This window comes from Aedes albopictus, chromosome 2, assembly GCF_035046485.1.
Source record: "Aedes albopictus strain Foshan chromosome 2, AalbF5, whole genome shotgun sequence".
NCBI lineage: Eukaryota > Metazoa > Arthropoda > Insecta > Diptera > Culicidae > Aedes > Aedes albopictus.
This window is the reverse complement of record NC_085137.1, coordinates 285,593,389-285,610,647: the sequence shown is the minus strand read 5'-3', so window position 1 is coordinate 285,610,647 and position 17,259 is coordinate 285,593,389. Positions and strand designations below refer to the sequence as shown.

Genomic DNA, 17,259 nt, shown 5'->3' with positions numbered 1-17,259 from the left:
ATAGGTTTTCTTTGCCTGCCAATTAAAAAAAAATGTATATTGTGGGGCAAGTACACTGTATTCAGCACGTCAAGAACATTTTCCCGACCGGAACGGGAATCGAATCCGTCATTCTAATTATGCGGTATACCGAATCACTTTTAACGCTATGCATTACACAGTCCCATGTCAAAAGGTAACAAATTACATTCCTTATCTTAAAAGTTCGTCTTCCTATTAAATAATAAAAGGAATAGATAAGAGTTCTTGCAATTCGAATTAATAATAGTCATCACATCACAGGCAACTGCCACTTTAGATACTTTCAAGCAAGTGTTGTTTCCAATAAAGATAAAAGATATCAGTATCCCAACGTCTTGACTTGCCTAGAGCTCTTGGACATACAACAAGCATGGCTTAAAGTCATTTGACCCAGATCGCTTATCATTTTAGTCCGGGCCAACCGTATCTGAATTGGCATATTACTTTTTGGTATGGATAGTTGAACTTTTCCATATGTTACCTGTCGTCACTTGTGATTTTTTTTGACTAGGATTAAACACGCATTTTTTATGTCGCTGTGCGTACCCGGAAAAGCTTAATCAAATCAGTCACATTACTTATAAGTTGCAACTCTTTTTTTTTTAAATTAAATAACTAATTTCAACGTCTGATTGCTTTGAAATAAATGCACACAACGGAAAACACGTGTTTGATGAACAAATTGATATTTGAGTTGGGAAAACAAATCCACGTGCTCCGGTGAGAACTGAACCCACGACTCTAATTTGCAAAACGGGCGCTTCTTTCCTCCAAGCCACGAAGCCACTTGACCATCTCCGTCCCCTGAAGGCACAGAAATGAACTCGATTCCACTCCAACACGAGATAGCCTCAAATAACGGCGACAAGTGTCTCCTCTACGATATCTCACGTCGCCTTAGCGGGACTAAGATGAATGCTACGATGCTCGTGAAAGACACGTCTGAACTAGACACTCGCGAATGGACTCAAAGAATCAACCAAAAAAGTTACGATTCGCTGACGTTCATTACGATTACGAAAAGAGTTGCGTAGCTTGACTACGCATGATGATTTAACGGAGAACATCGCAATGTTTGCCAATATTGTTTTTTCATACTCATATTGTGAGGTAGACTCGTACCAGTGATTCGTTTTTTTTTGTAGAATTATCGAAAATCTGTGAATCTTGCATTCTACTACGCCCTGCACAAACGTCTGTGCATATCTTCAGCGTTCATGCATGTGAACTTTCTCGAAAACTGGATAGATTTGTACTTAAAGAAGCCAGCTCACATCGAAAATCGACATTTTTCATCAAGTCCCGAAAATTAGTTACTGAATCGATCAAAAGATTCGATTCTTTTTCAAGAGTGAATCGGGAGTGGTTCACTCTCAAAATTAAACCAGTTTTCCCATCCCTAGTCTGAACAGTTGTTAATCAACTTACTAAAGGCTAATTCGAGAACTTCCCAAGAAACCGAAGTAGGTGAACAACAGTTTCTAAAGCTTAAGTTTGCTTAAGCGTGGTTTGTTTCACTTTTGTACAGCAAAAATGTTACGAAATCTGTTTCATGTGTCGGCTACGCCACCAGCATCTCGATACGATCTGCCAATGCAATGGTTCGCACCGAAGCTCCATCAATAAAGAAGTTCGAAACAGCTATCCATAGTAGGGTAATCGTTCACTTCGTTACGGTAGTACACAGCAAAATTTCACCCGACGTGAACAAATTTGACATATAAATTTCCATTCCATTACATTTTACTTTAAACAATTTCTTGTACAGAATGTTGAATGCAAGCTTCATACTGAGAGCAAGCTGTAAATTTAAAAACTGACGGAAAAATGTCTGCGATATGACGGGGTCCTTTTGTTACAGGTGATATGATGTAACATTTTTTTAACTGTGTACCTAATGTTCCATTAATGGCAATTGAGCACTTTTTCGGCTAAACTATTTCCAAATGGCATTTTAATAGATGCATTATGCTTCAATTATTAGGTTGCACCATTTGTGTGCTCGAGATTTGTTCAAAAACCTATTTAACAATATTTTCCCTTTTAGTTTTGCTCCTGTGTTCCTTGTATTGCGATAGTGTTCCTATCCTCCTAAATGCCATATGAACTTGAAGTCAATGGGATACCGGAACATTAGGAACAAAAATTAAATTTTACCTCAATAATAGGAACACTGTGGTTAATTTAAATGCAAGCGATTTATTCTCAACAACAGAGAGAAACGATATTTTTCATATTTTTCCAAGAAAATTTGGATGAAAAAAAAACCCTTTATTAGGTGGTGCGATTAATTCGTTTTTAACCCTAGTCGTGCATTGGGGTCATTATGACCCCAAACCGTGCACTACGTCAGCGAAGTGAGCGTCAGCTAATGCACGAAGAAGGTTAATTAATTACACTATTACCACAATGATTAACCCTATGAATCGGGCAGACAACTGGGTTCGATCGCATATCGTTCGAGATGCCCAAAGCAAATCCCTTAGTACGGTGGTTCCCAAAGTGGGCGAAATCGCCCCCCAGGGCGAAAATCAGGCCGAAGGGGGCGAAAGATCAAAATTGGGGGAGAGGGGGGGGGGCGAAAATACTAAAAAGGGGGGCGATTTTTCAAGTGATTGAGAAATATCAACAGTATTGAAATGTATTGTATTGAATGTCAACTGAATCATTACAACTCCTTGATATTTCAAGATTTTTTGTTTCTAGGATTATTGAAAAATGTCTGTTTCGAGATAGACTAAATATTACAGAATTTTTTATGTTTACAGTGACCCCACACCGATTAATCACCTTAATTTTGTACACTATTAATGAATCACCCTGGTGATCAAATGAGTGATCCATGTGGTCATTTTTGCCGATTCTTAAATTGTGGGGTCACTGTACGTGAATTCAATGGCAGAATTTCAAGAAAAAAAAAATACTGCTGAAAATTTCTGAGATAAGAAACTACAATGGCGAAAATTCATGATTGATTTTTGTCCAAATATTGAAAGGAACAGGTTTTTTTTTTTAACTTCATACGAAAATTTTGTTTATAGCTTACATGCGATTTGTTTTTCATGGAAATTTCAATCATAAACATGAAGTTTAAAATTAATCTAAGAACACTTTTCGGATGAAATTCGTCACACATTGTTTGAAAATATTTCAGAGAGGCTTTCTGGAAGAATTTCAAACGTTGCTTATTACTAGGAGCTATTTTGAATTGTTTCCACAAATTTAGCGTTTAATTTCTTCGAAACCGAGTAATGACTAATGCATGTCTTCTTATTTGACAACAAAAAGTTTTCCAATTCATAGGAACTTGTTAATTCGCATTACTGGCTTTTGTAATAAATGATATTTTTGTAATTGTTTTTCAATTTCTTATTTGAGTACTTATGGTGACCAAACATCTCGGGTGTTGAAGAACACTGGTAAAGCATTTGGTTTAGGATAACGAGTGGTCGTAAATGGTCACAGTCCGATCTGTTTTGCTAAATTTTGTTCAAGAATAGGTATAGCACAAACATGATTTCAAAACATTTTGGTTTTACATGCAATAATGCAGTTTTTTTTTTTTGATGCAAACAATCAGTGCATTTGCAAAAAAAAAACTCATCGAAAATGAGAGCGATTCTTATTTAGATACACTAAATATCAGGTTTGCTACAGTAGTGCCAAAAGGTGAGCTTTTAAAGGCTTGCACTAAGTAAATTTTCAGGAAAAAAAATTTCACATAGGGCAGGGCAAGCTGCTACATATGAAAAACCGCGATATTTCCGACCGACTGGATGCAAAGCGTCTTAGTAACGGTACCTACCCGAGCAGGAATGAATAACTGCCACATAACTGGAGCATACCAAAATCAGGTATCATACCAAGGCAAGGCATTGGTCGGTTATCCAGGTATTGAAAATAACTTATTTTGGTATTTGGTAGGTATTGATACAATACCTCAACGAGTTATTGGTGTGGCGTTGAGGATGGTTTGAGGTATTATTCAATTATGGAAAAATCCCTATTTGTATGGAAACATCGCTGATTATTATTTAGGTATTGTCATACCTGATGTCATTATTCAGGCGTTATGCACAGAATACACACCAGTTATTATTTTAGGTATTTTACTTCTTATGCAGGGCTACTTAATACCTCATTCAGGTTGTAGGTATTCGGTTTTCCATACCTGAGTTAGTTATTCTTCAGCTATTTTCTCCTGCTCGGGTAATAGGGGTGATCTGACAGCAGGGATGGGAACACTCACTTGCGAAGAGTTACACTCACTTGCTATTTTCTCAGCTCAGAAGCGTGCTATCAAGAAACGATGTATGGACGACTTTTGGCTTGTGGTTTTGTCTAAAAGTTTATCGAATATAGTACGGATCGCAAACCCATACCTAAGTCGTGACAGAGCTGCGAAAGCGACTCTCCACAAGGTGAGTGTAATTTACATTCACCTCGTGGAGAGTTGCCTGCTCCCTCACGTCTCCGATATGCGTGTGCGACCCATACTTCGTTCGGCAAACTTTTAGACAAAACCAAAAGGCAAAAGTCGTCCATACATCGTTTCTTGATGGCACGCTTCTGAGCTGAGAAAACAGCAAGTGAGTGTAACTCTTCGCAAGTGAGTGTTCCCATCCCTGTCTGACAGTATACGATAATTGGCGGATCATCATCTTACTGTGCATAGTTCTCAAAGTCTTTTGAAAAGTGATCATTGACCATCAATGCAGTTCTTCGACATCAATGAATTCCAAGCGTCTCTCTACCTGTTGTTCATTGTTTGTCATTATATTCGAAAACAGTCGATTACGGTATTGAGTGATTAGGTACCTACGTTTATTTTGTTTTCATACATTCTTACAATTAATGCAACAGTATGAAACAAAATTGTGTGACGAGTCATGTATATGGTATAGGAAAATATGCTACGAGAGGGAGAGGGGGAGTAAGAAATCGACCAAAAAATGCTACGTCATTTATTGACGCTCCCTAAGTAGTTTTGATATTTAGTTCAAATTGTTCAAAGTTCATACTTCGAATTTCCTACACACATAGAACAATCGCTTTATAATTGCATGATTATAACGATGCAGCTTAAGCTTTCATACATAAGGCGGACGCAACAATATGTAACGAGATTACAGCTAATGTTACACTGAGCTAGCCATTAAAACTAAAATAACCAGGAGAATTATGCAAGCAAAGCGGTACATGTTGATCACACAGGATGAGGATAAACAGATGCTTAACTTGTTCGTAAATCAAATCGTTAGGTAATTTCCATTACCTACTGCAGCCAACCACGTGACCGTTGGGAGAATCTGTATCATGCAAGAACATTTCCCTAGCTGACGTTCTTCCGGATTTGGCGTTGTTATTTATTATTGTTTTTATTATTTTACACACCTGCTTATTGTTGGAGTTCTTTTTGCTACGTTTCACAAAGTTCAGTGCAGCTTGGCCCATGTCACCACGAACCATCAGGAAAAGACAGAAGAAAGTGTTCATTCCTGACAGAGAAATGCTTCTACTATGCCTGGCGGCGTTTTTTTCGTCGTGTTGTTTCCGTTCCGTGCTGAAATTCATCCCTCGTCTCGGGGTGGCATGGTTAATGTGGGTGAAATAATTTATTGCTTCTTGTAAGTATGATAGATTCCAGAAACGCTTTTTACCCAAACACGAAATTCGTATACACTTTTATGCCAGGCCTTCCTAAGTTGCCAAATAAACTGCCAATCAAAAAGTATGACTTTAAATTTGCCCTATCCGATTAAACTGTTACTTGCTGGAAAAGTTCATCGAAGGTAGAGTGTAGATTTCATCTAATTACGCAAATTATCTTATCTTGTCCGTCCACCAGGTACGCCGTTTTGGTGTTTGCTGGATATCGTCCCAATCAAGAATGAAAAACGGGAAGTGGTACTGTTTCTTGCCTCGCACAAGGACGTGACGACGGCAAAGATGTCCGAGATGGCTGTTATGGAAGAGTGCAGTAGTGGTAAGTGTAATGAATTGAAAACTTAAAGCTACTTGGTGTCATTCAATGCTTGCCTTTTGTAATTCGAACGCTGTGAAAGATACTTAGTAGGATTGTTTCCTTTATAATTAATTTAGAAGCCTCTTGGTAGTTTGATAAAGTTTTTTTTCTGTGGCATATACGTTATAATTTATTGCAAACAAAATTCATAGAGATGTAGACTAATACCGTCATTCCATAGAAAATCAATAATGCGGATCTCAAAATTTCCTGATGTTGGGGGGTTTGTATTTCATCGAAAATAAGTAGAACCGTATATTTCCTTCGCTAGTTTTGAGATATAGCGATTCAAAATATCAAGATTGTAAAAGCTAAAACTCATAGCTTTCGAAATTGTTGATTGATATATAATTTCTTTAAATTAAATTAAAGGTTTATTATATCTTTAATTCAATTTAAAGAAATTATATATCAGTCAACAATTTCGAAAGCTATGAGTTTTAGCTTTAAAAATCTTGATATTTTGGATCGCTAGTTGCAGTTTTGAGGAAAAATACGTTGAAAGAACCCTTGTGTGATATGGTGCACTAAATATGCAAATATATTTGTTCGTTTTTCATTTCGCGAGTACCAAGTAACTTGATTTTATATATTTACCAGAAAATTCAAAATATTTGTCACAAATATTTAAATTTCAACAAAGTTGCTCCGTGTTTTTGGAATATGAGTTCTTCAAAATAGAAAGATATCTATTGCTAAAGCTAAGAACGAGCAGCCTATTTAAATGGTTTGATTAAGTTCTATGCATATATTTCAAAATGACAGCCTTTTTTTTAAGATAATGAATATGTTTCAGATATGATCTGATGGATGAATTAGTTTTGTAGCCACCAGTAAATTATTTCTGTGTACAAGTCAAAAGAACCGCCTATTATAAAACGGCTTTGGTTTGGCTGCCAATAAACTATGCAATAGTAGGGCCGTGTACCATTTGGGCAGGTGCACCTGTTTCGGCCACTTGTCGTGATATCTTATGATTTAATTTTAGGAACACAGTAAGATAGGTACAGTATCTAACCCTATATGAAAATTCAAAACATTCGGTTTGAAATTGACTTAGTCATAGACTTTTTGGGTATTTTTGTGGCGTTTCAGTCTTTTCGGGGATCAAAAACAACTTTATGTTTTCTATTTCCAACGTTTCGATCCTTATTCGATCTTCTTCAGGGAATCGAATAAGTTGATGTTTCTTCGTCTAGAAGTTGTTTTTTGAAACATTTTAACTATCAGTTTTTTTTAGTTTAAATCTCAGGCGACATTTTATCTTTACAGACACTATAAACGATCCAATTAAGGTATGTTTAACAATCTCTAAATAACGTATGTTTTCTTTAATATTAACACATAACGGTTCGATGCTGTTCTGGCATGACTTGGCATCTAGCAACACATGAACAAGGTTCCAAGGCCATGAAAACACAAAAAAAATCTAATATATTTGCATCCTTTGACTGACACGCGTATTTCGACTACCACTTGTAATCTTCCTCAGTGTCAGTTTTCCACTCTGAATAACTGACACTGAGGAAGATTACAAGTGGTAGTCGAAATAAGCGTAACTGTCAAAGGATAAGCAAAAGAAGGCGGAATTAAATGGTACAATTACTGATTGCATTCATTCAAAGAGGGTATTCTGATTAGAGGGTTCGAAAAGTCGGTACAAGATATTTACATATTTATTGCACCTTAGTACAATTGAAATTCTTCAATATGCTTTACGCGAGAATTACAACTGTGTACAGTATGACCCATGAAAAAATGCGACATTCCATTTTTTGCAGTATTTGATGATTTTTAATGAAATAATCCCAATGAATTAAACTTTTTTGGATTAGGATGCAATAAGGAGGTCATTGTCATAAAGGATCTCTAAAATTTTTGTCAAAATATTCATTGGTTACGTATATGGGATACCTTATAATTGTTAACAATTTGTAAATAAAATCAAGTTTTCCTATAATTTTCATAGCAAAATGAACTAAGATAAAAACTTTTAAACACATGGAAACCATGAAGAAATATGTACTCTTTAATACGCCCATGTTTGAAAAATATTTTAAAAATAATTTCAAATGTTTAGGAAACAAAAACTAAAAAAGGTGCTACATATTAAAAACCGTATTTAAGATAAATTAATAAAAAGCTTAACACTGTTAGAACATTTTTCAAAACATTTTTTTGTCGATGAAGGCATATATACATACCTTTATGATAGGTACAAATACTATGTACTTTAAAACAATTTCATGCTTAAAACATAATATTTTCTAAAAATTATCATTTGTCAAATAATTCAATTTTCACAAAATGTCTCTTAATTAATAAGTTAATATTTTTTTCGTGCTTGTCCGACGAACCAACCAACTCCTGAAGACCTTATCCAGCCATAAAAGTACTATTTTGAAAATAAAATTTGATTGAATGTGATTGAAAGCAATTGAAAGAAAATTATATCCTTAAAAAACGGCCTCTTTCGCGTGGACGATTTCGACATCCATATGTTCAACGTTATATTTCCGAAGGTATTTGCATGGAATCAGTCTATGTTCCTTTGCCATTATAAGATTAGTGGCTCTACTATACTATCCAATAGATACATGCGAGGTTAATCAGTTCGAAGTAGGGGAACGGTGACTTTGAAAACTGTCGCATTTTTTATGGGTCTTACTGTACCTTTAAAACGACTAAAACAAATCGGCCAATTTGTACCTTAATGAAGATTTTTTGAAAAATGCATAAGGCTTGAAAATTCTTGATTTTTTGTACCACTCTATCCTAAAATTTGTCTCCGCACTCAAAATAAAAATGTACGGATCTGATTATATTCGATCAGATCATTCTGAGATCCCCCTATCGATTTTATATGGAATGACTGAGTAAGTAAACATAATAAAAAAATTTGGGTTTTTCTTTAAAAAATGCAAGGTTTGACTTCAATAATAGTTTTTTTTTAATCACAAACCCCTTTGTTCTGAACATGAAGCGTGTGTAACTTACTAAGTGAGTAGAGTAGCATTTCAAGTCCAGATGCATTGCTTTTGACAGACTTTCAGTTGAGCTCCGTTTTAAAGTTAGTTTTTCAACTCCAAAAGGTTTTAGAAACCACCCTGTGGCGCAATGAAAAAGCAAACGAAAATGGTTAAAACTCCCCTACTTATCCTAAAGGAAATAATAAGAAAAAAACAGAAACATTCAAATGCAAATGACTGAAAAAAAATCTCAATATGGAAACATTTTAAATATTATGACATGCCATTTTTATATTACACATATTTTTATATATTTGATATTGCGAAGAACGCCTTCATTATCCATCTTGAAAGGGAGGGAGAGGTTTACCTTCAAATATTTCAAGAAATGAATGAAAAATCAAAAGTTATTCTGGCTTAAGTCTAAGCATCTGAGATGGGAGGTTGTCTGAGATCCTGGATAGAAGAAAAGAAGAAAATAATAACACATTTTCCACAAAATACAACATTTGTTATTCCGAAGAAATATTGTTTTCCTCCCCGCTGTTGGGAAATTTAACCACTGTGAAACAGAAAACAACATCGCAATGGCATTGCAATCATTACCTGTTTTCTTATTGAAGTGTTATTATCGTCGTTTTTTTAAACTGTTGCTCAGTAAGAGAGAATAAGCAGATCGAATGTTCTCTATATATAGAGATGAAGAACATTTTTTTATTTGTATTAGGAAAGAGAGCTAAAAAACAAACATAATAACTAACTTTGTTCGAAAAAACTACATAAATAATAAATAAATTTGTTATTATAAGGTCAAACTATACAGACAATATTTCTGAATATAAAATACCGTCGTTGGAGGTGAGAATGGGTCAACTATGCATACTTCCACATTCATTGCCTAATAACTTTTGCTTCTTTGCATGAAAAAGTCCTCTGATCACTGGAATGTGACCTTTTGTTATGTGTGTATAAATAATAAAAAAAAAAACACATTTGGAGTTCGTCAATTTTCCTTAAAACTATAAATGTTTGAAAATTTAGCCATTCTCAACCCTTCGATGACGTGAGAATGGGTCAAGAGAACCGAATTTGTTCCACAATGGCAACAAAGCAAGTTAATTAAGTTCTGGTCAAGGTTGATACTCATTTTCATTTATTTAGTATTACATCAAATTCAAGATAAAACTGAATCAACAATATTTCTCCATAATACACGGTTCGTGGCTGCCGCTCTCCATCCTCGGTCACGCCCGATGCTCGCCAAGTCATGCTCCACCTGGTCCGCCCATCGTGCTCTCTGCGCTCCACGCCTTCTTGTGCCAACCAGATCAGTTGCAAACACCAGCTTTGCAGGGTTGTTGTCCGGCATTCTTGCAACATGCCCTGCCCACCGTATCCTTCCGGCTTTGGCCACTTTCTGGATGCTGGGTTCGCCGTAAAGTGCAGCGAGCTCGTGGTTCATCCTTCTCCGCCACACACCGTTCTCCTGCACGCCGCCGAAGATCTCCTTAGCACCCGTCGCTCAAAAGCTCCGAGTGCTTGCAGGTCCTCCTCGAGCATGGTCCATGTCTCGTGCCCGTAGAGGATTACCGGTCTTATTAGCGTTTTGTACATGGCGCATTTGGTGCGTGGGTGAATCTTTTTCGACCACAGTTTCTTCTGGAGCCCGTAGTAGGCCCGACTTCCGCTGATGATGCGCCTCCGAATTTCACGGCTCACGTTGTTGTCAGCCGTCAGAAAGGATCCGAGGTAGACGAATTCCTCCACCATCTCGAAGGTATCCCCGTCTATCGTAATATTACTACCCAGACGGATCCGGTCGTTTTCGGTTCCGCCTACCAGCATGTACTTTGTTTTTGAGGCATTCACCACCAGTCCGACCTTTGCTGCTTCGCGTTTCAGGTGGGTGTACAACTCTGCCACCGTTCCAAATGTTGCGACAGGCGCAAACTGTGTAGGCGATGCGGCGCTGAAGGTCATAAAGCCCAAAGCTGCACGAGTCCGCCCATATGCATGATCTGTACCGGGAAAACCTCGAAAAACAGACATGCGATGGGTGGTCCAGGGTGCCCGGCCTTTAAGAAAGCCGCAGTGAGCAACAAATCACAGTGCAGGTAACGCAGCTGAACCTGAACCACTGTGATGCGGCTCAGCAACTGCTTTGTCAGGCGGTTTCTGAGTGGGAGACGGATATCGCCATCATTTCGGACCCATACCGAGTACCCGCCGGCAAAGGCAACTGGGCCTCGGATGGGACCAGGAAAATGGCGGCGATATGGACGACGGGTAAATACCCCGTGCAGGAGTTGGTGTATACTACCTATGAGGGCTTCGTGGTCGCCAAAGTAAACGGGGTCTTCTTCTGTAGCTGTTATGCGCCTCCGCGGTGGCCGATCGAGCGGTTCACGCAAATGCTGGACCGCTTAACGACCGTGCTAACAGGGCGAAGGCCGGTGGTAATAGCGGGTGACTTTAATGCCTGGGCTGTGGAATGGGGAAGCCGTTTCACGAACCAGCGGGGTCAGATCCTGCTAGAAACACTGGCCATCTTAGATGTCGACTTGGCTAACGTCGGTACCAAGAGTACCTATAGTCGAAATGGAGCGGAGTCAATTATTGACGTGACCTTTTGTAGTCCTGGCCTAACAAGTAGTCCGAACTGGAGAGTAGATGATGGCTACACTCACAGCGACCACCTGGCGGTTCGCTACAGTATCGACTACAACAACAGCAGACAGCGGATAGAAGAAGAGGCGGCTAGGCCAAGGCCAAGCCCTCGTAGGTGGAAGACATCATACTTCGACGAAGAGGTATTTAGGGAAGCGCTCCGCCGTGAGCGAAACTTACTCGGTTTAGACGGCGACGAGCTGGTAGCGGTGCTCTCACGTGCGTGTGATGCGACCATGCCTAGGAGAGTCCACCCTAGAAATGGGAGGCCACCGGCTTACTGGTGGACCGACGCGATTGCGGACCTGCGCCGCGCCTGCCTACGGGCTAGGCGGCGGATGCAGCGAGCACGATCAGAGGAAGAGCGAAACGAACGGCGGGCGGTGTTCGCCGCTGCAAAAGCCGCGCTCAAGACCGAGATAAGAGCAAGCAAAAAGGCCTGCTTTGAGGGTCTCTGTCAGAGTGCCCATACGAACCCGTGGGGTGATGCCTACAGGATCGTTATGGCCAAGACGAGAGGTGTGATGGCTCCTACAGAGCTATCTCCAGAGATGTTGGAGGGGATCATTGGAGGACTTTTTCCGCGTCATGATCCTAGTCCTTGGCCTCCTTTCGTAGGACAGCCGGGGACTGGGGCTGGCGATGAGGAAAGGGTCACCGATGTGGAACTTGTGGGGATAGCTAAGTCCCTTAGCGTAGGTAAGGCCCCAGGTCCGGACGGAGTTCCGAACCTGGCCTTAAAAGTAGCTATTGCAGAAGCTCCCGAGATGTTCAGGTCTGCTATGCAGAAATGCCTGGACGAGGGAGTTTTCCCAGAAGCTTGGAAGAGGCAGAGCCTGGTACTATTGCCAAAGGCGGGGAAACCACCCGGAGACCCGTCGGCATATAGACCAATATGCTTGATTGACACGGCGGGGAAGGTGCTCGAAAAGATCATCCTCAATAGAATGTTGAAGTTCACTGAGGGCGTAAATGGTCTCTCGAGCAACCAGTATGGCTTCCGGAAGGGGAGGTCCACCGTAGACGCTATCTTGTCGGTTACAAAAACCGCCGAGAAAGCACTCGAGCCTAAGAGGAGGGGAATTCGCTTCTGCGGGGTAGTGACTCTGGATGTAAGGAATGCATTTAATAGCGCCAGTTGGGCTGCTATTGCCGATGCGCTCCTGCGTCTGGGGATACCGGAGTACTTGTACAAGATTCTCGGAAGCTACTTCCAGAATCGCGTACTGGTTTACGACACGGAGGTGGGTCGGAAGTGCTTTCACATAACCTCAGGAGTCCCGCAAGGTTCCATCCTGGGTCCGGTGTTATGGAATGTCATGTACGACGAGGTGTTGAGGTTAGAGTACCCAGTGGGAGTGGTGATTGTCGGATTTGCCGACGATATTACGCTCGAAGTCTACGGTGAAACGATCGAGGAGGTGAAGTTGACTACCGACCACTCGATCAAGGTTGTGGAGGCGTGGATGCGGTCCAGAAAACTGGAGCTGGCTCACCACAAGACAGAGGTGACGGTTGTTAACAACATGCAGTCGGCGCAGCAGACGGAGATCAGTGTAGCCCGGCTCGTCGCATCACACCTTCCAGAGCGATGTTGAAGACATGGCATGAGAGTCCATCACCTTGTCGCAGTCCCCGACGAGATTCGAATGAACTAGATAGTTCACCCGAAACCCTTAGGGGGCATCCATAAAGTACGTCACGCCTAGAGGGGGGAGGGGGGTTCTGAAAAGTGTGACAAGCAATGTATTAAGTATAAGAAAAACCCGTACGAAGGGGGGGGGGGGGTCGAAAATTCTCATTTTTAGCATGACGTACTAAATGGATGCTCCCTTACGCAGTTTTGCACACCATCCATCGTTGCTTTAATCAGTCTAGTCAGCTTCCCAGGAAAGCCGTTTTCGTTCATGATTCTCCATAGCTCTGCGCGGTCGATACTGTCGTATGCCGCTTTGAAGTCGATGAACAGGTGGTGCGTTGGGACCTGGTATTCACGGCATTTCTGGAGGATTTGCCATACGGTAAAGATCTGGTCCGTTGTCGACCGGCCGTCGATGAAGCCGGCTTGATAACTTCCCACGAACTCATTTGTTTTAGGTGACAGACGACGGAAGATGATCTCGGATAGCACTTTGGAGGCAGCATTCAAAATAGTGATCGCCCTGATGTTCTCACATTCCAAATGGTCGCCTTTCTTGTGAATGGGGCAGATTACCCCTTCCTTCCACTCCTACGGTAGCTGTTCGGTTTCCCAGATCCTGACTATCAGCCGATGCAGACAGGTGGCCAACTTTTCTGGGCCCATCTTTATGAGTTCAGCTGCGATACCATCCTTACCAGCTGCTTTGTTGGTTTTGAGCTGGTGAATGGCATCCTTAACTTCCCTCAGCGTGGGAGTTGGTTCATTTCCGTACTCCGCTGCACTGACGCCGTCGTTTCTTTCGTTGCCGTGGGCCCCCGTGCCTACGTTCTCCACTCCATTCAGGTGCTGATCGAAGTGCTGCTTCCACTTTTCGATCATCTCACGTCCGTCCGTCAAGAGGCCTCCGTCTTTATCCCTGCTTATTTCGGGAATTGCGGGATGCGTTGAGCTTCTGATAGAACTTCCGTGTTTCTTGGGAACGGCACAGCAGTTCCATTTCTTCACACTCCGCTTCTTCCAGGCGGTGCTTTTTCTCCAGAAAGAGGCGGGTCTGCTGTTTCCGCTTCTGTTTATAACGTTCCACGTTCTGTCGAGTCCCTTGCTGCAGCATTACCGCCCTCGCTGCGTTCTTCTCCTCCAAAACCGTTCTGCACTCTTCGTCGAACCATTCGTTCCGTCAATTCCGTTCCACGTACCCGATGGTGCTCTCGGCTGCGTCGTTGATGGCTGCTTTCACTGTACTCCAGCAGTCCTCTAGAGGGGCCTCATCGAGTTCGCCCTCGTCTGGCAACGCGGCATCGAGATTCTGCGCGTATGCTGAGGCGACATCCTGTCGCTTCAGTCGCTCTAGGTTGTACCGTGGCGGTCGCCGGTACCGTACATTGTTGATGCAAGGTTGATACTACTTACCAAAAATGTATTATGAGTTTGAGATTCTTGAAAGCATCAATCCACCTTAAAGTGTGATGTTTCATCGAGTCTGAAAAGAGGAATTTTAAATAGGCCTTATATTCAAGCTTTTTTCGATGATATATCAAAAAATAACTAATTTCTCTAGAAGTCTAGTTTTCTGACAGAAACTGATGAAAACTACGAGGATAACACAATTGTTGATTAAATGTTTGCAATATTTGATGAGATATTTCATGATGATGAACCTGGGCGTGTTAGTTATTATTATTATTATTATTAATATTCATTACCGACACTTTACCACTTATGGGACATTCGTGTCTGTTGGCGTGTTAGTGGAGTACCTCTAAGGATAAAGAAAATCGGGTCAAGTACTGTTCCTTTTAATTCCACTAAGAATTTGCATCCTTTGACAGATACGTATTTCGACCTCAACTGTAAGGTCGTCTTCAGTGTCTTGTACTTCACTCGACTAATCAAGTACAAGACACTGAAGCTGACCTTACAGTTGAAGTCGAAATACGTATCTGTCAAAGGATGCAAATTCTTAGTGGAATTAAAAGGAACAGTACTTAACCCGATTTTCTTTTTCTTAGAGATATTCAGATAATGTTCTGATCCAATGCCACCTCTCTGATCCATTTTCACTCGCACCGACGGTATAGTTTTCTCTAATAATGAGGACAAATTTTTAAATGATGATGTTCATCTTAAAAATTACTCATATTGAACTTACTTTGTTCTTAAGAATTTGATAATAACTGATTTAGTTATTCTTTATTTCTTATCTACCTGAGCGAATAAGTACACATAACTGCAGCATATCAAAGTCAGGTATTATACCAAGACAAGCTATTGGTCGGTTACCCAGCTGTTAAAAATAACTTATTTTGATATTTTGAAGATATTGATAAAATACATCAACGAGATATTGGTTTGATCTTGAGGGCTGCTTGAGATATTATTCAATTATGGAAAAATCTCCATTTTTATGGAAAAATCGCTGATTTTTTTATAAATATTACCATAGCTCATGTCATTCACGTATAGGTAAGCACAGACTACACCAGTCAAACCAGTCAAGGTATTTTACCTCATATGCAGGGCTTCCAAATACCTCACTCAGGCTGTAGGTATTCGGTTTTCCATACCCGAATTTGGTATTCTTTAGCTTTTTTCTCCTACTCGGGTATCCTGAACGAATAACTGCAGCATATCAAAGTCAGGTATCATACCAACATAAAGTTTTGGTCCTATTAAGGTGAAGATATGATGAAGCCACACCTGGAATTCTCAAGAGCACAAATATGAAGAGCCGAATATTGGTTTGTGCTGAAAAGTTGATCGATTAATTACCCACTGGTGCTGATTAATCGATCAACTTTTCAGCGCAAACTGACATTCGGTTCTTCAGTTTTGTGCTCTTGAAAATTCGAGGTATAGATTTGTCATATCTTCACCTTAAATCACCGACATCAAATAACCTAAACGAGTTATAACGTGTGCATTAAAAAAATGGACTTTTTTTAAAGTGTGCTAGAAATTGTATAAGCAAAATATAAACATGTTTTTTTTATCTGTATTAACAAGATTTTTAGCCCAAGGCTAGTTCATCTCGGGACCGTACTTCCCTTCTGAAGGAAGAACTCAAATTTTGTGAGTTTGTCGGGAGTGGGATTCGATCCCAGATCCTCGGCGTGAATAAAAGAGTTGTTATTTTTGTTTACAAACAGCATATATTGGTAATGCTAGGAAAATTGGTACAGGCGGTTTTTTTTTAAATTAGTGAGGATGTTGGTTTCAGTAGTTGAAAACAACCTTGCGGACATATTTTTCGATTTTTTTTATCGTTTGAACAATTTTTATATGAAAACTATTACATATTTAGTTGCGTATAATCCTCATATTACTTGTTCTTATTAACTAACCATTCGAAATCAATGTAAAACTCGTGAGAAATAAAGACTTCATGTTACCCGAAGTGTAAAAAATCAGCAAATTTTGACTTAAAATTATGTCGTTGTAGATTCATGTCAAAACAGAATAACATCATCCCCATGATATTTGCGAAAAAACTAGTATATCTTCCGTGAACATTTGGTGCAATTGATACAAAAGTTTTCTAAATTTTTAAAGGAAATTTTGTTACTGGAAGAAAAATATTAATTAAACGGTTTCTTAATAGTGCTGCCCCACTTCAAGGCGTCATTATTATGTGAAACGATCACAGTCATCTAAGATTTCCATGTATTTTCATCAACCATGGATAGATATATTCTTATAAATTTTTGAACGATTTTATCTCAGTGGAGTACAGAGATACACTGCAATACATTGTATGCGCTTAGTAGAAAATCATTGGAAAAAACATGGAATTTTTCAACATCGTTTCTCATTTATTAGAATAACTTCACATTGAATGCATTTATCGTTATAAAAATGGGAGTGAATCTAGTAAACAAGTTTTGAAGTCGGGGAAAATTTTTAAATGTGACACTCCAGTGTAAAATAACTTCATGAAA

At 39.8% G+C, this 17,259-nt stretch overlaps 1 protein-coding gene across 6 annotated transcripts in view; it reads left to right on the top strand.

Moving 5' to 3' along the window:
• LOC109408897 (potassium voltage-gated channel subfamily H member 8) overlaps positions 1-17,259 on the top strand; it is a 160,966-nt gene that overhangs the window by 79,484 nt on the left and 64,223 nt on the right. For all 6 annotated transcript variants that reach the window (XM_062851994.1, XM_029872948.2, XM_029872949.2 and 3 more), the window contains one exon: positions 5,870-6,007. In XM_062851994.1, the coding sequence (XP_062707978.1) occupies positions 5,870-6,007 (138 nt within the window). The remainder of the gene's footprint in view (positions 1-5,869; positions 6,008-17,259) is intronic.